This window comes from Acromyrmex echinatior, chromosome 15 (assembly GCF_024713525.1).
Source record: "Acromyrmex echinatior isolate Ae372 chromosome 15, ASM2471352v2, whole genome shotgun sequence".
NCBI lineage: Eukaryota > Metazoa > Arthropoda > Insecta > Hymenoptera > Formicidae > Acromyrmex > Acromyrmex echinatior.
In genome coordinates this window covers 10009316-10030474 of record NC_141866.1, presented here as the reverse complement: position 1 = coordinate 10030474, position 21159 = coordinate 10009316, and the positions used below count along the sequence as shown (strand labels likewise).

General features: G+C 27.4%; 3 protein-coding genes and 1 long non-coding RNA gene across 8 annotated transcripts; 2 read left to right on the top strand and 2 right to left on the bottom strand.

Annotated features, from left to right (window-relative positions):
* The first annotated feature begins 1174 nt into the window (after positions 1 to 1174).
* PGAP1 (GPI inositol-deacylase) lies at positions 1175 to 6373 on the top strand. Its single transcript, XM_011055574.2, has 11 exons — positions 1175 to 1300; positions 1503 to 1683; positions 2151 to 2304; positions 2416 to 2520; positions 2641 to 2744; positions 2804 to 3247; positions 3403 to 3650; positions 3727 to 4152; positions 4221 to 4607; positions 4722 to 5117; positions 5308 to 6373. The coding sequence occupies exons 1-11, from the start codon at positions 1257 to 1259 to the stop codon at positions 5570 to 5572; spliced, it is 2754 nt and encodes a 917-aa protein (XP_011053876.1). The 5' UTR covers positions 1175 to 1256; the 3' UTR covers positions 5573 to 6373.
* On the bottom strand, positions 6092 to 8209 carry LOC105145778 (uncharacterized). Of its 2 annotated transcripts, XM_011055585.2 has the most exons (5): positions 8088 to 8209; positions 7755 to 7894; positions 7014 to 7322; positions 6726 to 6928; positions 6092 to 6521 (listed from the first exon to the last, which is right to left on the bottom strand). In XM_011055585.2, the coding sequence occupies exons 1-5, from the start codon at positions 8096 to 8098 to the stop codon at positions 6336 to 6338; spliced, it is 849 nt and encodes a 282-aa protein (XP_011053887.1). In that variant the 5' UTR covers positions 8099 to 8209; the 3' UTR covers positions 6092 to 6335. The 2 variants fall into 2 exon arrangements, with proteins under 2 accessions (XP_011053887.1, XP_087270290.1); XM_087414164.1 differs by lacking the exon at positions 8088 to 8209 and having other exon boundaries at positions 7755 to 8016.
* Positions 7960 to 14104, top strand: LOC105145776 (uncharacterized). Its single transcript, XR_846104.2, has 3 exons — positions 7960 to 8100; positions 11709 to 11846; positions 12466 to 14104. It is a non-coding gene; the product is annotated as an uncharacterized LOC105145776 (long non-coding RNA).
* LOC105145775 (alpha1,4-N-acetylgalactosaminyltransferase 1) lies at positions 11413 to 20988 on the bottom strand. 4 transcript variants are annotated; one of them, XM_087414162.1, is made up of 5 exons: positions 20859 to 20988; positions 16894 to 17111; positions 14509 to 14905; positions 12620 to 12833; positions 11413 to 11813 (listed from the first exon to the last, which is right to left on the bottom strand). In XM_087414162.1, exons 2-5 carry the CDS (start codon positions 17069 to 17071, stop codon positions 11550 to 11552), a joined length of 1053 nt encoding a protein of 350 aa, XP_087270288.1. In that variant the 5' UTR covers positions 17072 to 17111; positions 20859 to 20988; the 3' UTR covers positions 11413 to 11549. The 4 variants fall into 4 exon arrangements, with proteins under 4 accessions (XP_087270288.1, XP_011053879.1, XP_087270287.1 ...); XM_011055577.2 differs by having other exon boundaries at positions 20760 to 20972; XM_087414161.1 differs by lacking the exon at positions 20859 to 20988 and adding an exon at positions 17838 to 17930.
* Positions 20989 to 21159: the final 171 nt, after the last annotated feature.

The following is a 21159-nucleotide window of genomic DNA, read 5'->3' as shown; positions in this document are numbered from 1 at the left end:
AACGAGTCGTCCAATCTGGTGTGTAAGTTCGATATTATATCCCAGAGCTCTGATTAGATGATTCGTTATTCCCTGTTGCCTATACTATTGCCTGTGCCTATTGTGTTTAAACCTTTACAATTTACGTTAAGCCCATTCTACACGCAACCAATCTCAAGTTGGTTGCGACAACCAATCTGAAGACCAATCATAACTCTGCAGTCATTAAGGGCTCCGCACAATAAAAGGGAACAGAGAACAAAGAATTTATAGAGAAAAAAAGAATATATCAATAAGAAAAAGAATATATCAATAACAGCGAGCGCAGCCAATGGTCTCGTTCAGCAGACTCAACTGTTGCGGAACAGATCCGTAAACGCTCGCTGCTATTGGTGTATTCTTTTAGATCATCTAATAGACCAATAAAAAATGATTGCGTTCCTTGACTTTTGAGCATTTCATGAAATAGCCTTTAGGACCGACCTCATCAACTTCGATCTAGGCTATGGTCCACTTATGCCCGTTTCCACTAATGTGGATTAACTTTAATCTCGGTTTAATTTACTCTTTGTCTTTTTCTAGTTATGAAGATTAGAAAAAGAGGAAGAATAAGTTGAACCAAGATTAAGTCTGGATCTACAATAGGTGTTTTAAGCTTTAAGCCGTAAGAAATTGACCAATTACAGTCGAATGCGAGGAGTATAAGGCCCGATTGCATCAACATTACTTTGACTTTAAGCGATATTTAAAACTCTATTTCATTTTAAAGTGAAAAAGAGACAGAGAAAATTTTAAGCCTCACTTAAAATTAAAGTAACATTGGTGCAATCAAGCTTAATTGAATTGTGATTCGTCCATTCCTTATGGTTTAAGGCTTAAAAAAAAAATCTATTGTAGAGCCGGACTAAAGTTAATCTACATTGATGGAAATAGACAGTAATGCTACAATGCTTCAAAGCATTTTTTGATTGGTCAATTAAAATTCAAGTAAAATTCTTTCTTCCTTGGTCAATCAAACGCTTCGAAGTATTTGTAGCGTCAAGTGGACCGCACCCTTAATCGATCGATTAATGTTAACCATGATTGGTCAATTCTATTGAACAGCAAATGCGATTGATCAGTTCCAAAAAAAAAACCAATCAATCGCTGGCGCTCTCGGCATTTCTGCATTGAAAATGAGATATGAAATCAATCCTATGATGCGCTGCGCATGCGTCAAATTTTATTCGAATTGGCGTTTTTTTTAATATCACAAGAAATTATAACCTATAGTCTCAATGAAGACCGACGAATCAGATGAAAGTAATAGGAATCTATCCTGGTATATACTTTTTATTTTTATAAGATTTTTTTATATTTCAGTAAATTGATTAAGTTTCTATACTTTCTATTTTTTATATAATTTTAAGTTTATTATCCAAATTGTAATCTATGAAAAATTTCTTCTAAAGATCTCAAAGGATAGAAATGTCAGTATTAAACGGTCAGTGTTAAAGCAAATAATAAATATTTTCTACTTAAAGGTTCGAGAGTGGACAGGTACTCAAAATGATTTCATTCAAATGGATAATTATCTATGGTTCACTGGCACCGTTTTTTATTATGATCACTCTACTGTATGTTCTCGGGGTTGCGAGATATGTCACTGACTTTGAGGAGAATACTTGTGAAATGACGTATATGTTTGAGTACCCGCAATATGTGGTATGTGAATTTGTAAATCATACATGAGACTACAACATTTTTCAACTTTACTACTATACTTTTTATGAATTATTGGAGGTAGCTTGCTATAAGAATAGAGATTATACTTTTTTAATATGTTTATTTAGAACTCTTAAGTTTATTTTTTTATTACTATAATAGTTTGAATTAGAACTTTCCTTCTTGTCTTTGTCAAATTTTAATATATATTTAATATATTTTATTTAAATAAGAAGTATATATTGATTGAATTATAAAAATCAGACCTCTAATTTATTAAGTGTTATTAAGTTTGTTTTTTTCAATTAGACTTATCAGATAGTTTACTTCATTTTTCCACCAGAATATGAAGAAATAATAACGAGTTTTTTATTTATTAAATATAAAAACAAAGAATATTTTTAGTGGAATGTTAAATATGTATATAAATTTTTTTGTGAATTTTTAAATAATTTATTATATTTTAGAAAATATCCTTGAAAAACGATATTGAAGCAAAATATCCACGGTTTGGATTGTATGCTTATGGAGAAGGCATTCTAACCGAAAAATTGAGAAGAATGCATTTTTCTGGTATACCAGTTCTTTTCATACCAGGCAATGCTGGATCTCATGAGCAAGGTTTATATCACTTTAATTATATATTAGCGATTTAGTTTGATGACAGATTTTTATTATTTTAAAACAGATATTCAAAAGTCTATTTACTTATTTTTTTTTCTTTTATTTTAGTACGATCTATTGCTTCAGTAAGTTTAAGAAAAAGTCGCACAGCTTCCTTCCATTTTGACTTTTTTACTGTTTCATTCAGTAAGGATTATTCTGCGTTGTATGGAGGTATGACAGAAAAATATTTAAAAAATTAATATATTGATAAAATTAATATATTGATAAAAATTAATATATTGATATTTGTGTATATAATACCAACTGCTATTGTAATTTTATTAATGCTAGGTGTGCTTATGGAACAAACGGAATATGTCTCACATTGTATAAAGGCAATACTAGCATTGTATAAGGGAAAAATGGATAATGTTGTACTAATTGGTCATTCTATGGTAAGAAACACAGATATGTGCTATAAAGAATGATTGAAATTTACTGGCATTGCTTTCAGGGTGGTATTATAGCAAAAGGAGCTCTGTTACTAGCACCAAATATGAACGCATCGTTAGCAAATATGATAATAAATTTGGCTACTCCTCATACTCCTTTCTTAGTTTTTGATAGTGTCTTTGCAAATTATTATTATGAATTGGAAAGACATTTGCATAAACTTAAGGATGCAGGAGTAAAGATAGTGTCAGTTGGAGGTGGACCACGTGATATACTTGTACCTTCTATCGCAGCTTTCGATCGTATGGCGGATATAAATGTTCTTTCCACGAGTGTACCATGTGTTTGGAAATCCACGGATCATTTAAGTATTCTATGGTGTAAACAATTAGTATTTGTAATTGTGCGGTCGCTATTTGATTCTGTGAATCAGTTGGAAAAACCGCCTAAAATTACATCAAATCCTGATTTAAAAATGAAGTCCTTATCTTATCATTTCTTAAAAGTAAGTAATTATTATAGATGCTATTATAAAATCAGGATTTAATCAATTCAATTACTTATATATGATATCGCACAGTCACACAAAAAGATATTTAATAATTATAAATTATGGAATTGCTAAAATAAGTTAATGAATTTTAATGTATAAAATTTCAGCACACTTCTGGCAAAAAAATGTATCATTATCCAGACAAAGTTCGATTTGAAACCGACGCTGAATGGATGAGTGTACCTCAACAGTATATCTGGAATAATAACGGAATTAAAAGATCATCCGTTATATATCTTGCGGTGGAACTATTTCACAAATCTGATTTCTTAACCATTGATACAATAAATTTACAAAGCAAGGATTGGCTGTTTGTTTGTTCAGCATTAAAAAAACAAGAACAAAAAAGAATTTGGTAACATTGAATTATATACTTTTATTATGAAAGAAATTATTATTTATTAATAAGTTTTAATATATGTATTTTTCAGTGAATGGGGTTGGAGTTTGACAAATAAAACAAGGATTTTACCCGATCCTTTATATCGATCGAGAAGAATTGTTGATTTAAATATAAAAGAGATAAAATATCCACACATTACTCATGCCATTGTGAAATTAACTCCCGATGATTTAGAGAAACAACTTACAGTCAATTTTGATTCCTATTTTTATAATAATCGAATGGAATCTACAAGAAACAGATTCTTACATCCTAAATATCTCTTTGGTTTTCGTGGACCTAATTTAATTGAAACTGTCAAGGGAAGTATAAGATATTATATAACACTTCCCAACATCATAGACGCAGTCACAATCGAGTTCAAATCGCTGAATTGTATTAAGCATCATGCCATTGTCGAGTTAATAGAATCATCGAATGTAGGATCGACTCAATTGGAAATCTTCACGAATACGTAAGTGTATTTCATAATAAATTGAGTTTCGTATAAGCTTTTTTTATATATATTTAATTACAATGCAGAGACGATGGTCCGAAAACGATGAAAATGCAGACTCTCTATGGACGTTCCAATGATACAGCAAGTTTAAGAGTAACATTAGAACCAGAATGCATTTATATGATTAATATTCAACCTGGAGGAATCATCGATAAAATTTCATGTAGAGTACGGGATCGGTGGCCATTGCTTTACACGACTATTATCAGTTTACTCCTTCTTATCGTTTCTTTAAGGGTACATTACAATTCAGATGTGCTACCGACAATAATCATTACCATAATATTATCCTTTGTCTTCAACGTTACGTATGAAACTTGCATCGCTTTATGTATTATTGGTATATCTGCCGTCGGTGTATGTTTCTCTGTTATATTTCTTGGTTCTGTTGCACATGGAATAGCTGTCAGGTACAATTCTTTTATTTATACTAAAATAAAAATATTCTCTTGTATTTAATTGCATATTGAAAAAATGATCAAATTAATGAATTAAAATATTTTTGTAAATCATATTCTTTGTAGGTTCTTAGCACGTGCAATAGCATTCTCAATAACATGGTCGGACTGGTTATTGAGTGGTTTAAATCAGCTGCCATATATTACAACTTTTTTCGTACAATCTCTAATTCCAATAACGTGCGCAGCTCTTAGTATGCTCATTTCGGTATTTCTTCACTTTTTAAAATTAACAAGGATGTACGAAGATTATTTAGAGGACATATTATTGGCCCCACTCCAACATTTCAATTTGTTTAAACGTTGGAAGAATGCAAAAAGTGAAGAAGAAAACGATCAGTTAACTACTAGTCAGAAAAATATTGGTCAAGAGATATACAATCGTCTTCTTCTATTTCTGTTATATAGTTTTGCTGCAATCCCAGCAGTTCCATCTGTCCTAGTTTGGGCAAAAAATTTCAGGTATGTATTAAAATTCTCGATTTAAGACTTCCGTTTTCTCATTATAATAATATCAAATTGTGATAGAAGCGAAAAGTATAATCAATTAATCATATTTTAACTATAATGAGAAAACAGGGCTCTTAAAATCGGAATTAAATTTCATAAAAATTAGTTAACGAAAAGACTTACTTAGACTTACTTATTACAGCTACGATATGAGACTCTCCACGGAAGATCCTATCCATATAGTAAGTTGGATAATATTGGCTGGGTGCAGTACATTAGGTATCGTACAGATTTCTCCTAAGCATAAAGGATACCGCTCGCTTATATTAAGCAATATATTACGTTTCACGAGTTGGGTTATTCTTTCTATGACTGCAGCTCCGCGTCCATCCTTTTATCAGTGGTGTATGCCACCCATTATTGCCACAGTAGTAACGCTCATCGCACTAAATTCTATGATTCCTTAAGAAAATTAAATTCAATTAAAATACTAATTGACAAAAATTGTATTAATAGTTTACAATAATTGATAGAAATGTATTTACATACAGTTTTTCTTACTGTTTATCATTAAAATTTTGTAAAATTTTCCTGGTTGTGGCAGTATTATTAAAATTTATGTCACACGTTTCTAATATTATTACAAATTAAATGGTAACTACATGTTGAGACATATAAGTATTACAAAAGACACGGTAGTGTCTCGGCGCTAAAACAAGCGCAGCGACACTATCGCGTACTTTACGCGAAACCGCGAGTTGCGGGAATTTTATATAACAGTAATCAAAAAAATATAATATAAATATAATCGTATAAGTGTAATCTTATAAAGCAAATAAGATGGAACTTACTTTAAGGCAGATTGTTTAGCATAGTATATCAATAATAATTGTGAGACAGTTAAAAAATATTTATAACTGTAATGCACACAAAAACTTAGATCTTATGTAACTTATTGTGATACATGTGATATAATATAAAATAAGTCTTCTTAAGATTATAATTTATTAGACAAAAATTTAATCTTTTGTTTACAATATTTAATATATAATATTTAATTATATTAGTTATATTATCTCTATTGTTATCTTATATATTTATTTCTATAAAACGGTAATAACAAAATAACTTTATATATATATGCATGTTTTTTTTACATAATTACTTAGAATCTCTAGTATTTCATTTTATTTATATATGTATATACACATTTGTTTCTAAAGACGAAGTTTATTCTACAGATGTATTTTCAGAGTCTGTATTCTGCACACTATACACACATATCTGCTTTTTAGTAATGGGATGTACTCCATAGTTAGCAACTATGCCCATTTGATGTTGAAGAAAATCTATTGTTTTTGCTGCTAAAGTTTTGTTATTTGCATGTACTTCTGGATGTTGCATGAAATCACCTAGCTGGAAAAATAATAGAAGTTTATAAATTGAAACAGTTATGCAACACTTAGGGATATAGATACTGCACATTAGTATCGTAACACAATTCAATTTTATCAAATATATATACTTGCAGATTTTGTTAAGACCATGTATGAATTTAAAACAAATATAATTATTGATTTTTGGTAATGTAAGAAAAAAATCTTGTAATATAACATTTACCTTCATCCATTTGCATTCTGAAATCTCCCGTTTACATTTATCAATTTCAAAATTTTGAGGTGTTAAGTACGCGATCATATATATATCCGAGCATCCAAAAGAATAATCATGCCCGTGTCTGAAAGATATTAAACATTTGAAATCTGCCTGAATTCCTGTTTCTTCTAAAACTTCTCTCTTGGCTGCTGTTTCAATATCTTCTCCTGACAATATAAATATATATGTTGTCTATACATATATATACAAAACAGTGAACTAATATGTGCATAATGTCTTATATTAAGCTACCTGGCTCTACATAGCCTCCTGGAAGTTTCCAACTTGCTTTAGTAGGAGCATATTTTTCTTTAATGACAAGAATTTCACAAGTATTCTTATTGAACACAAACGCACCAACACCTAAGTATGTATGTGCATATTTTGGGACATTACATTCCTCGTTAGTAGGTAACCAACGATATAACATAACATATTCTTCTTTGGAATGATGGAAGATGAATCCATGCCCTGTTAATATCGGAATCCACTCGGTATGCGGTATGTGCACACGAAACCATATAGTGCGTCTTTTATCCTTTATCCATTGCTCTAAAGAATCTATAAAAATATTTATAAATTATATGTATGTTTATTTCTTCTGATATTTATAAATTATATGTGTGTTTATTTCTTCTGATTTCTAAAATATATTCTGCTATAATATATTAAATTTATTTCTTTAATATCCTTTTAACGAGATAACAAACATGGAATATGAGAACTCAATGAAAAAATAATTTTAACTTGTTGTTATAAATGCTTTACAAGTAAAATTTAGCAAATTTGAAAAGAAAATGATTGTTCAAAATTTTCTTTATAATACAGTCTCATATATATATATATATATATATATATATATATATATATATATATATATATATATACCTCTTACAATACATAATATTATATGCATATAATTAATAATATCTTAAATAGAAATATATCTTAAATATAGAAAAAGATACGAGATGAGGCAAAATGCGTCTCTACCTTTGAGACGCTGTGTAAATATTTTATTGTCGCAGGTCTCCTCAACGGAATCGATTGTAATGCCATTATAGTTATCATTATCGCCTTTGAAGATTCGTTGTGCCATTACGTCTAACGTGCTTAATTGTCCGATACGTGTGCTGTGCGAAAGAAGAACGGTTGAATTTCGCGTCGTCAATGTTCTTGAAACGCGCAGCAGTATCACGTTCTGCATCAGATACTTAATGATCGAATGATCGAATCTCAGCGCGAAAATTATCATCAAGTCAAGCGGTTATCGCACGATTTTATTCATGAAATGATAATGGGAGTAAAGATTATCAAAATACATACGTCGCAATCATACGTAAGTGACGTATTGACAATTTTTCCTTATTTCTTTGCGTCTCTATTTATATTGTCATTCAGTAGCAACCTAACCTCAACTAAAATTGTAAAATCGGATCCGCTTCTCTCTGAAAATATTACTGAGATAAGTTCTATATAAAAAATTGATAATTCAACGTGAACGTCATATAATAAACATTTCTATGCATGAAATATTAATGACATCATAAATCGAACGATATCACGTACGATAAACGTAAGTTTACGTAATAAAGAATTTCTATATAAAATAAATATATGCAATAACGCTTCTACTTACAATAATTTCATAAGTTTATGTGTTTTTATACATAGAATATATTCCGAAAAGAAAAAAAAAATTATCACTCAAATCCTGTTTTTTTTTCTTACAATTTCAAAGCTTTTTGATGTCGGTAAATTAGAAAATAATAATTTAATGATAATTTGCTTATTCTCTGCTTTAATTAATTAAAAATAAAAATAAAAATTATAAATAAAAATAGAAAATAATTTAATGATAATTTGCTTATTCTCTGCTTTAATTAATTAAAAATAAAAATAAAAATTGTTTTCTTATGTAATATAAATTATAGCATAGTTTTTGTGATCAAAATTTATACCTTTTTTATTCTTTTTATGTGAACCTTAAAAAGCTTTGAAATAGAGAAGTTCGTGGGACGTGAATGACGATTTTCCTTCTCAAAATGTATTCTAAGTAAAAATAAATATAAATTTAAATTATATAAATTAAACTAATAATTTAAACTATATAAATTTACATATATAAAATTACAGGAAAATCGAAAATAGAACCATTATACTACATTTATTTAATTATTCATGTAAACGACATATAGAGAATATATAATAATACTTGATAAGAAATTTTTCATGTATGAATATATATAAATATGTATAAACATACATAATCATGTATAAATATTTATAAAGATATATAATTATGTATGAGATATATTCATACATCTATTTTTCATTTGTAAAATTATTTTTTAGTATACTAAAAATAATAATAATAATGAGAAAATATCAAAAATAATTAATTTTTGCATTGTTTGTTTTAGAAAAAATCAAATTCGGAGAAATGTAAAAAATTGCTCATATATAATTGCTCATATGTAAAATTATACATAGTTATGTATGAGCAAATTTTATTGTATTTTTCTCAAAACTTGATTTTTTCTAAAATCAACAAATAATACAAAAATTGTCTCATTAACTATTTTTCATTGTCTTAAAAAAAATATTATTTTCAGTACACTAAAGTATTACAAAAAAAAAAATTATATGGACAGTTTTCGTGTTTAATTATATATGATTATGAATATTTATGCATATTTAAGTATATGTTTGTATATATTTATACATATTAATGTAGAAAAAATTTTTTATCGAGTAGTTTTGGAGTAATTTATATATGATATTAATTAATGTTGCGTCGTAAATATGCATTTTTATTTATAAAGTACATAATAAATATGATAATAAATTATCAATTTTTAATACTGCATTAAGAACTAATTATACAGATTTAAGTCAATGATTTAAGGATGTATTAGATGCATACAGTTCCTGCAAAGAAAATTAAATTTGGAAGTATGTTTAATATTTACACTTCGAATAAACTATTATATATACTTATGAAAATTGTGTGAATAAGATTTTTTTTTGTTTGACACATTTTTGTAGTTTTGTATTTATTTTATTTGTTATTATTTTTATTAAAAATTAAAATTTTAAAAATGATTAAAAAATTTACATTTTTCTTTTATACGTACTTTAAATATTTAAAATAATTTATGCAAAATTTTATTGCGATTCACTCTGATTAGTTACGAAGACAGAACAAAGATAGAACAAATAAATATTTTGTTTATTTACTGGACTATTGTTCATACATCACAATGTAATTCTACGTAAATGATCTTGAATATAACAATGTATAACTTATATTTAAAAAAATTGATATTTTTGTTATTTATTTTAATAATTTTCATATATTTTTATTAGAGCAGATTAAAAAAGTACTATTATTTATTAAAATAACTTATGATTCAGATAGTAAACCGTCAAATTTGTCGTATTATTTTTAAACATTGATTTAGAATAATTTATAATTTTTTCATAATTTTATTATTATTTTGAAAATATGTATAAAACATTCTTAACAAATTTATATCAATACAACGAGCCCCTGAAATCTTAACAACGAACAAACCACGATAATTTATCCAGAATTATTAATTTATTAATTATATATCCTTATTGGCTATATTCAAAAAAACATAAGTGAACTCATTGTTATTATTGCTATTCTTCTAAATTTATCATAAATCTAAAGATCTAACTTCGCTCATAGGCAAATAATTATCTGAACGCCCATTCAATCTTTGTATTAATATTCTGAATATAACCATCATATCTCATCTGAAAATAAATATTTTCAACGTATTTAGAGGCTTTAATTTAATTGAGAAATAATCTTAGCATATACAGGGTATCCCAGAATGACCGCCAAATATTTTGTATGCTGATAAAATCGACGACTAAACTAAGTCGAAAAGTCCTGTACCATTTTGTGATTTTCGCAATAGTTAACAAAATATTAATTAAAAATCGTTGATTGGTATTCAATAATTTTTGACTCGAGTATTATAAACTTTACAGAAAAACAGCAAGAGAAAAAAATTGTTTATTTTCTTCTCATAGAGCTCAAAGAATTTTTTCATAATTTTTTATCAATTTTTTTATTACTGTATTTTCTTATATTGACTATTTTTATCAACATGAGAAAATGCAGTATTAACAAATTTTGAAAAAATTCTCAGAACTCTATGAGAAGAAAACAAATAATTTTCACTTGCTGTTTTTCTGTTAAAGATTGATACTTGAGTAAAAAATTGTTGAAAATCAATATTCGGCGATTTTTAGTAATTAATATCCTAACTATTGCGAAAATTGCAAATTGATAAAGGATTTTTCGACTCAGTTTTTTCCGCTTATGAGCACACATTTGACATTTTAGGACACTGTGTATATATTTTCATTTTTCACTTATGAAAGTGGAAAATATTTATACATAAATGCTAAAATGTAAAAACAATTATAAAGTTATTATAAATGAAAGGCTAGAATATTATTAGGTGTTGGAATTAATTCGTAGCGTTTTACAAGTGATGGGAAGTATTTTCATTAATGTATTTTTTAATGCTCATGTGAAATAAATAACATTCTTTCATTAAAAACGCTACGAATTAATTCCAACACCTAATATTAAATATAGAACAGTAAGTTTTTTCTTATATAATATTTTTATTTAATATTTCAATATAAACTACATCACAAATAATAATTATTATAAACTTTACTCAGATATATTTGCGTATCAATTTGCAATACGTGCTACGTATCAATTAATATAATACTAAGTCATAAGTTCAAAAAATTTTTTCCGACTAATTCGTATATCTTCGGACAATTTTGTTCAGCTGCCATTTTGAAAGCTATTACATTTGAAAGCCATGCTTCTGTGCTTCGGTTGTAATTATTCAACAAATGAATCGTCATAGCATTTTTCTCTATTTTCAGCATTTCTTTCGCTCTTGTTTTGTTTGTGTGAACTTCCCGCGAATCAGGAAATGAGGGATAAAATTTCTCCGGTGAATAGATCGTAAACTGCCGACATTCCTTGTCCTGTGAAATACGTGGAAAGATTTGTCTAATGAGGTAATATGCATTTAACGTAAAATGATTTCTGTTACATATTAATTGCATTTAATGTAAAATGATTTTTTTCGCACACATATCAACCTATTGTAATTTAAATTTGGCGAAAAGTTTTTCTTAGAATCCTTCATATAATTTTTTAGAATTTTTTAGAATTCTATATAATTATATAATTTTTTAGAAAAATTCCTGAAATATTTTTTATACAAAATTACAACATTTTTCCAGAATTCTTTATATATGAATTTTGAAATATTTTTAAATTTTTCATTCTATCATAAAAAATTTATAAAATTTGAAATACGTTTAAGGATTTTCATAAATTTAAAATATAAATATTCTGAACAATATGAAAATATAAAAATTTTTTATCAGAGATTTCATTATTTACACATCATATATCAATTATATGATGCGTCCTAACGTGACGAGATTTATTAATCCAATGATCATGCAAATGATAAAAAATGGCTGCATTCAGCAGAAAAGGCAGCCTTGCAACTGTTGGAAAGCAACTTTTCTCCTGTATGCAGTTAATATATACAATAAAAAAGTTTTATGGTTTAAATTATAGAAATTTAGGTTTGTTTTATATAATATTTTTTAATTTAAATTGTAGAGACAAAGAGGAAGAGAAATGTGAAACTGAGGATGAGAGTGAGAAACCATGCAAGAAAGAGACAGAATTATTATACGTCATGAAGTGATGAAGCACGTTAACGAAAGTGAGTTATTTGCTAACAATAAATGAATCAAATTCATATCATACTCACGTTTCGCTGATAACAGAGTTTCCATACGGCTTCGGCTATAACTCTTGTGATATTGTATCGTAAATAGCTGTTTGCATTTGTACTTTTAATAATTTCCATACAAGCGTCGATAAAGTTTCTTCCAAAATTTGTACTCGTGTCGACGCCAAATACACCGACACTCATATCTCGATTGTCTTGCACGCCCGTAAAAGTAGTTAGCTTGTCCAGTGATCTAAATATAAATTTTAATTATTTACTAAAACCTAAATGCGTTTATATGCTAGACTGCTGGAAAAGTTTCTGCAATCTAATACTTTCACCAACGTGGCACCAACGTTCTGCTACTATCATATCCGTATTTTTAATCTATTATATAATTCAGTTGACAGTTTGTACCCAAGCCAACTTTTGTTTGCATAGTATTTTAAAAAAAGTTATTTTGTGAGAAAATGGAAATTTCGCGTGAAAATTTTCGGGCAATGATTTTTTACGATTATAAATGTAATCTAACTCCGAAACAATGCATCGATCGACTTCATTCGGCTTTTGGGGATGAAGCACCATCCAATAGGACTATTTATAATTGGTTTGCTGAATTCCAGCGTGAACGTATCTTTCTTTGTGACGAATTCCGTGAAGGTCGTCCATCCACGTCTGTTGTTGCCATTAATGTTGATGCTGTGCGTGAAATAATTGAGCGAGCCCGGCATATGACATACCGCGAGATTCAAGCATCCTTAGGCATTGACATGAAAGCAATACATACGATTTTGCATGATCACTTGAGCGTACGGAAACTTTGCAGTCGTTGGGTCCCACACAATTTGACCGAAACTCAAAAACAGGCTCGTGTTAAATGGAGCAAAGAAATGCTCAAGAAATTCAACTGAGGTCGGTCAAATTTGGTCTACAACATCGTTACTGGGGACGAAACATGGATCTATTCATATGAGTCCGAAAGTAAATAACAATCCACTGTTTGGGTATTTCAAAATGAACCGAAACCAACAAAAGTTGTTCGTTCACGCAGTGCTATCAAGCAAATGATTGCTTGTTTCTTTAGTTATACCGGACATGTGACAACCGTGGCTTTAGAGGATCGAAGGACTGTAAATACTGATTGGTATACAACAATTTGTTCACCAGAAGTCATAAATGAATTGCGTAGAACAAATCGAAATCGTCGCATCATCCTTCATTATGACAACACAGCACGTCAAATCATTGATTTTTTATCCAGTAAAAATGTCGAATTAATAACTCATTGTCCGTATTCACCTGATTTATCACCTAATGACTTCTTTTTGTTCCCAAACATTAAAAAGAAGATGCGTGGTGAGCGATTTGAGTCGCCTGAAGCAGCTGTTGAAAATTTCGTACACTGATTTCTGAGATTACAGCCTCAGAGTGGAAAAAATGCTTCGAAAATTGGTTTGAGCGTATGCAAAAATGTATCGATCTTAAAGGCGAATACTTTGAAAAACAATAAAGCCATTTACCGAATTTTACATGTTTTTTTTCATATTGTTTGCAGAAACTTTTCCAGCAGCCTACGTATTATTTAATTGTTGCAGCGAATTTGCTAGACTGATACTGACACTTACGTATTCGTACACACAAAATATTGGAATTGTGACATTTTGAATTTCACAGAGTTTAAAACTCATATTCATAGTTGATTTCTATATATAAGACTGTTAAGTACAAATTTAAGATGTTACAAGAGCCGTATCTTAGACATTATAATAAATAATCGGTTTTGAAATAAGAACTGAATATAAATGTTGATTCAAGATATATCGTTAGTTATTAACGAAAAATTTCTTAGAAAATTATCAATTAATTTCGTCTGCCGTTGCTGAATTTACTTTGAAGTCTTGAAGATAAGAAATAATCGTCCAACTCACGTCAGCACCACGCTGTTCAAATTCAACGACACACCGCCAAACTTCCACAACGTCAACATCCGGACATAATCATGAAAGTCTTTATGTAGCCAATCTTTATTTTCCCATAATCTACGGATATTTGTCCAGAACCAGTCTTCTATTGGCGTATCGATAATATATGTAGACAAACGTATTCTTCTTATATATATATTATCATAAGTTTCTAAGATTTTGATGTATCTCTTAGACTTCTCAGAAAATTGCTTCGTCGCAAAGAAAAGCAAAAAGACATTTAAATTGCGATTGTTTCTAGCCGACGATTCTACGGCGCACGCTTGTTGAGGCGTAAGATTCGGCGGTGAACACGTGGTCTCATGGAAAAATATGCATCTACTTGGTATCAACATTTGTTCGTCTAAAAATTAAGAAAAAAAAATATAATGAAGAAGAAATTTAAATAATTTATCCTTTAAAGCGTTTAAACAGAAAGTAATTAAAAACATATGATTCTCGGGAACTCTTTATACATTATTATTATTTTTTAAAATAATAATAAAATAAATTTTATTAATTTATAACTTATAAAATAAATATACATATATCTATTACACAATTGAAATATTTCTCTGAGTTATAGTTGATTTTCAGAAATAGACATATTGATTTAATAAGAGACTAAATATTTAAAAAGATACTAAATAATTAAATAATAATTAAATATATCTAAGAATTAAGAAATTAATAATAAACATTTGAAAATAAAAGACAAAATCTTGATATTATCGCAAAATGAATTCATTTTATAAAATTTTACACTTTTTTATATTGTTATTATATAAAAGAATAAATTCTAAAACACTATTATATACACACAAACATGATTAAGTGCACAGAATGATTTATAATTGCATATTTTTATTCTCATGAATATTCTACTGTAATTAATGTAAATGATTGCATATTAAAATTGATGATATTTATAGATCAAGGATTTAATATTAAATCAGTGGCATATAGAGACCACCGAGTCGTCTATAGTTTACAATTGTAAAGAATATATCATAACAGAGTATATGTATCGTGATACTTTTAAAATTCTACTTCAACTGTATATAAAGATTGTCGACAATAACTCGTAAAACTTAGCAGCTGCAACGACATATACATTTCATACCTAATTGGATTATAACATGTATAGTCGATAATTTTTTCATAGGATAAAAAACTGGTTCAACGATTCTGATTCACCCTACATATATATATTTTTGCAAACATGTTCGATAAAAGACTAAAATGTCGACATAAGTTATTTAAAAATAATATATTTAAGAATATGCAAATCGCTGCAGCTGTAAGTATTACAAGGAGATAGAAGTCATTGTCGATAATCTTTAGGTACTTCAGTTGAAGTAGAATTTTATACATTTTAAAAATATCACGATACATTTGTTATGTGATAATTATATCTCACAATCAATTCAAATGACTTGCATATAGATAACTGCAAAGTCTATTGATATGCATGATATAATAATTTATTAGGTGTTGGAATTAATTCGTAGCGTTTTTAATGAAAGAATGTTATTTATTTCACATGAGCATTAAAAAATACATTAATGAAAGTACTTCCCATCACTTGTAAAACGCTACGAATTAATTCCAACACCTAATATTATCGCGTGATATAATAATTTATTACTAGCGTAAGATATAAAATATATAAATTTGGAAAAATGTATTATTTAATTTTAATTTGGAATTTTTCCACGTACTTAATTCTCTATTATTAACTATAAATGGAAGAGAATAGCATCGCTTTTTTCATACTGTTATCATTTTTTATTGCCATGTTTTATTATCCAATATAAAGTAATATTGATCAAACAAAAATCGTTTGCGATAATACCAACTTTTACGTTCAATTTTTAAGATAAATTCTTTAAATGCTAAACAAATATTGATACAATTAATAAGATTTCTTATAGAATAAAAATAAATAACAATTGAGTTTTAATTTAAAATTGTATACTTAACTTCTAACAGCTCCATTATAATTATTATTTATTTTTGTTAACTTAATTTTTCTAAATATTTAGTCTACATATATATTTTTTAAAAGCATGTAATATTTGAAAGATATATTCTTTATGTAATTTTCTATTTCATATTCTCTCTCTCTCTCTCTCTCTCTCTCTCTCTCTCTCTCTCTCTCGCCTTGATAATTCAAAATTTTTTAAAAATATTTTTAATATTTTAATATTTAAACTTTAGAGAGAGAGAGAGAGAGAGAGAGAGAGAGAGAGAGAGAGTTTCTTTATTTTATTTTATTTTAATAAAATTAAATTTCCATTCTATATGTACTTGAAATACAAGAAAAGTAAAATCTATAATAGCTTAACTAACCCCATTCTCCTTCTCCAAGTTCCATGATATCTGGATCACTGGATCCGTACCAACAGGAAACATGATCGGCTGAGATGACGGTGAACAATACCATCGATAAGTCCTCCCAAAAAATGCAGACAATAATCATTAATCCAAGTAGACAGCACAATACAAAAAACGCGCGTTGTTTCCTCATAACTGCAGACGACTTTGTCCAGTGTTCATTTGCAACCAATCTGTGAAAGTTTACACAATTCGTATAATTCTATTTGAAATTTCTATTTTGTTTACATTGGAAATCAATTTCTTGTTGAAGATCTTTTTATTAAAACATATGGAATATAAAAACAATTGTAGTAACTGTACTGTAATACAATTGTTACATAATCTACGAGTGTGCGACAAATAGCTCTCAACTGCTCGATTATTACTGATGTCTTCATAATCCAGCAGATACGTCTATCGTTCTTCAACGATGTGAAAACGGACTACGGACAGATACGATTTCATTTCAAGAACTTTTTACGTTTTATTTGAATAAGGAACATTTCGAATTTTGTTTGACTTGCAAACTTTTAGCATTAATTTTTTTTAATTAATATTACTTAATATTAATTAAATTTAAAAGTAATTTTCTCTAAAATCATTGAAAATGGATTAGACATTTATGATGAATCATTACGCATAAAACTAGAATGTATTCGAAAAGGAGTTGCAAAATTGTTCAACTTTCTGTAATGAAGAATAATTATATCACGATGAATCACGTCAAATAATTAATCTTTCAAGAAACGACGCATTATATGTACAACCATTTCAATAAAAATCAATCGATACAATTATCTTTAATTGAGGAAATACTATAAATTACGTAAGTACAGAAAAAGTATTTTCGTAAGGATTTAACAAGAAATATAACTAAAATTTTATTCGACGGTAAAGCTTCACAGAGGAAAATAAACCTTTTGCACAATCTTTGCTTTCGTTCGCGTAACCAAACATTGGCCTTCACAACACGCAGCCTTAACTATAGTTTATTACGTGACATATATAGCGTTGCAGCATTGGTATTAATAATCTTCGCATAAAGCGAATCATTATTCAAGATCAAGTGAATGAGATTTACGTGCGCCAATTGGCGAATTTCCTGGACATGAATAAGATATTTTTAAAATATATTTTTTAAAAAGCGATGAACTGCGATGAACTGCGATGAACGATGAAGTGACTTCCTGCGTATTATTTTTACAATTTAATACATTTACTACGCAAAGAAAATACGAAATACATTCAAAATTTGCAAAGAATTAAAAAAATAATAGAAAATGTTATCATGATATGAAATACAAAAAACAAAATTTCTATGTGTATTTTATTAATAATTGTACAATATATTTTATTTGTATTATATTTTCGTCTATCTTGACAAATATACAGCTCTTGATCGCATCGATCATTTTTAAAAGAATATACAATAAATTAATCTAATCTTGAATAAATGAATAATGCACGGCTTTTTTGTATATATTTTTCACTTATATATTCATTCATAAAATACATTTTTTTACTTTTTCCAAGGATATATATTACAGATTTTTTTATATGTAGGAATAGATTAAGTGTCACATTTAAGATATTATAAATTATTTTATCGTATATTGAAAATACAAAATTTATAAAATTTTGTTCAACTTAAAGTCCTTACACTCAGAAGTACTTTTACAGTTTATAGAATTCCTTAAAAACATACGCGCATGCGCATGTTTTAAGATAGAACGTATTTTTTTTAATAAGGCATGTTGATAAAAATACATTTGTCATTCGTTATCAACATTTGTTAATTTATTGTTTTACATTATTGTATGTGATTTTATAATCTTTACAATGTATGTAAAATAGTACAAAGGATTAAATTACATTTTCCAATTTTAAGTTTCTCTTAATTTCTAAGTATACTTGAACTTGTTTGACGTATTATATATGCATAATCTATAGGTATAATCAACAGTAACAAATTTAATGAATTTATACACTAATATTTTAATATTAACACACTATTATAACATTTTTATCAAAAATATTATTATTGAATTGAAATTTATTATTTTAGAAAATTATTAAACGAAGATATTAGATAAAATAAATATATATGATTATTATCAAAATCCAATTACGTGTGATAAATAAACGAAAAAAACTAAAGAAAGGCGGATATATGTATGTATATATTTATAATATTACAGATTTATGTCCATATTTGAATAAAAATACCTATAGATTATTTATACCTATAGATACCTATAAATACCTATAGATTATGATAAATGCGTATAAATCGTGTCATTATTTTTGGCCATAAACTAAAAGTTGCACAGCCATGATATTAATTATCGTAACATTTATATTGAAATTTTATCAATGAGATATATCTTACGATACATCATCGTTTGCAAATTTGCAAAAAGATAAATTTCGGCGAAGTTACGATAGCTTGGTATTAAAAATTGTCTATGTGTAGTAATTATAGTTGTTAATAATAATAACATTATTATATTTATAATATCTACAATACAACACGATCAAAAGATTCAGTTCAATGATGACTTATCTCTTTTTTAAGAATTTGGAGAAATTAACCTTATATAGATTCATAAAATATAATTTTAATTAAGATCCTCAAATTCTTAAAAAATTGAGTTTATGGCTGTGTACTGAATTTTTCAATTGTAACAATATTAGCAATAATTGATTATCTTTAATAGTTTGTACTGATCCGTTTATGTATGTAATTATCATTTCGATATGCATCCAAAGTTTTTCTTATATTACAATAGACTCTCGGCGAAAATTTTTCTTATAATTTTTCATAATTCATAATGATATGTATATATATATATATATATATATATATATATATATATATATATATATATACACACACATACATACATAAATGTTACGCATTCTTAAACTCTTCATGCTCTCTCGAGAAAAATGTTATATATATGAATATATTTTATATATTGTATAATTATATATGAAACATTTTTTCCCGGACTGATATTAGCGGGTTTTGTTTTAAAAACTGTTACACTGAATAGACTGGACTAGAACAATCTGTAATATATAATATTTGCTAAAACAAATATCAATTTCAAATATATGTGAAACTGAGTTATATAAATATAATGTGAATATATACGTAAATAAATATATTCATTACAAACATATACGTAACATTATGAAAATTCATTCGGAAATAAACTATCTTAACGATCAAAATTTATATATTGAGTGTAATTTTATGTTATATATTTTATTTTAAGAAATATTGTATGACGGAAATAAGCAAAATTGTTTCGTTTTTATTCGAATGGGAAAAGTATGAGCGACGAACTTCTTTAAGTATAAAAATAGATTTTTCTGTCTTCATAACAAGAGAATGGGAATCTATTATTCATATTACACAAGCGATCAATATGATAAGCAACATCTGACTTGTATATTGAAATTTCATCTTCAATGTAAACATATGAGATTATAAGTTACAACTGCATCATGCAGCGATTTATTATTATTATTATTATTATTATTATTATTATTATTATTACTCAATAACATGATAATTCATAGTATAATATTTAAAATGGCATTGGTCTTTAACAGACGTTATAAAATATATTTACAGAAATTTATTGCTCACAAAAAAAGTAGAGTGAATAGAATACTTTTCTAAATCAGCCTTTGTCTCGTTAAATGCATTTTATGCAATATTATCGCTTTTTCGATTGCATTTAGACAATCTCATTCTACGTGAAATGTTTTCTCATATGGAATATTTTCAATATTGTGAGATGAAATAAGTATTCCATTTTTTATCCTACCTATGCTTAAGTTCAAAATATTTTGCCGCAATTATTGAAAACATGAGGACAATAATTCCGTGCGATAACGGCATACGGTACATTGCTATTCACTCGCACCTTTTCGGCCTTGCTCAAATTATTCCATACGTGAATCGCTTTCGCCTTGTTCAATATCTTCAAAGTCACATTGCTGTCTTTTATCTCAAAATATTTCTTCCATTTTTTATAATGAATCGGATAGAAAACCGACGGCGAATATACTGTGAAGCCGTGGCAACGGTTGGTTGTCATATCACGTGCCTAAAAAATAAATTATAAAACAGAAAAATATTTTTTAACTTATTTTTTAGCTTATTCTTAATTTTTTAATTTTATTTATGAAATGAATATGTAATTATAAGTAAAAGTGTTATATTCT

Coding starts and splice junctions, on each gene's coding strand:
- PGAP1 (XM_011055574.2), top strand. CDS start 1,257: ATGAAGACCGACGAATCAGATGAAAGTAATAGGAATCTATCCTG. Junction 2,745..2,803: donor TACTAATTGGTCATTCTATG/GTAAGAAACACA, acceptor CATTGCTTTCAG/GGTGGTATTATAGCAAAAGG. Junction 4,153..4,220: donor TTGGAAATCTTCACGAATAC/GTAAGTGTATTT, acceptor ATTACAATGCAG/AGACGATGGTCCGAAAACGA.
- LOC105145778 (XM_087414164.1), bottom strand. CDS start 8,016: ATGATAATTTTCGCGCTGAGATTCGATCATTCGATCATTAAGTATCTG. Junction 6,929..7,013: donor AGGAGGCTATGTAGAGCCAG/GTAGCTTAATAT, acceptor TTATATTGTCAG/GAGAAGATATTGAAACAGCA. Junction 6,522..6,725: donor CAGAATGCAAATGGATGAAG/GTAAATGTTATA, acceptor TTATTTTTCCAG/CTAGGTGATTTCATGCAACA.
- LOC105145775 (XM_011055577.2), bottom strand. CDS start 20,842: ATGTACCGTATGCCGTTATCGCACGGAATTATTGTCCTCATGTTTTCA. Junction 14,906..16,893: donor ACTTGGAGAAGGAGAATGGG/GTTAGTTAAGCT, acceptor CTTAATTTTTAG/ACGAACAAATGTTGATACCA. Junction 11,814..12,619: donor AACTCTGTTATCAGCGAAAC/GTGAGTATGATA, acceptor CGTATTTCACAG/GACAAGGAATGTCGGCAGTT.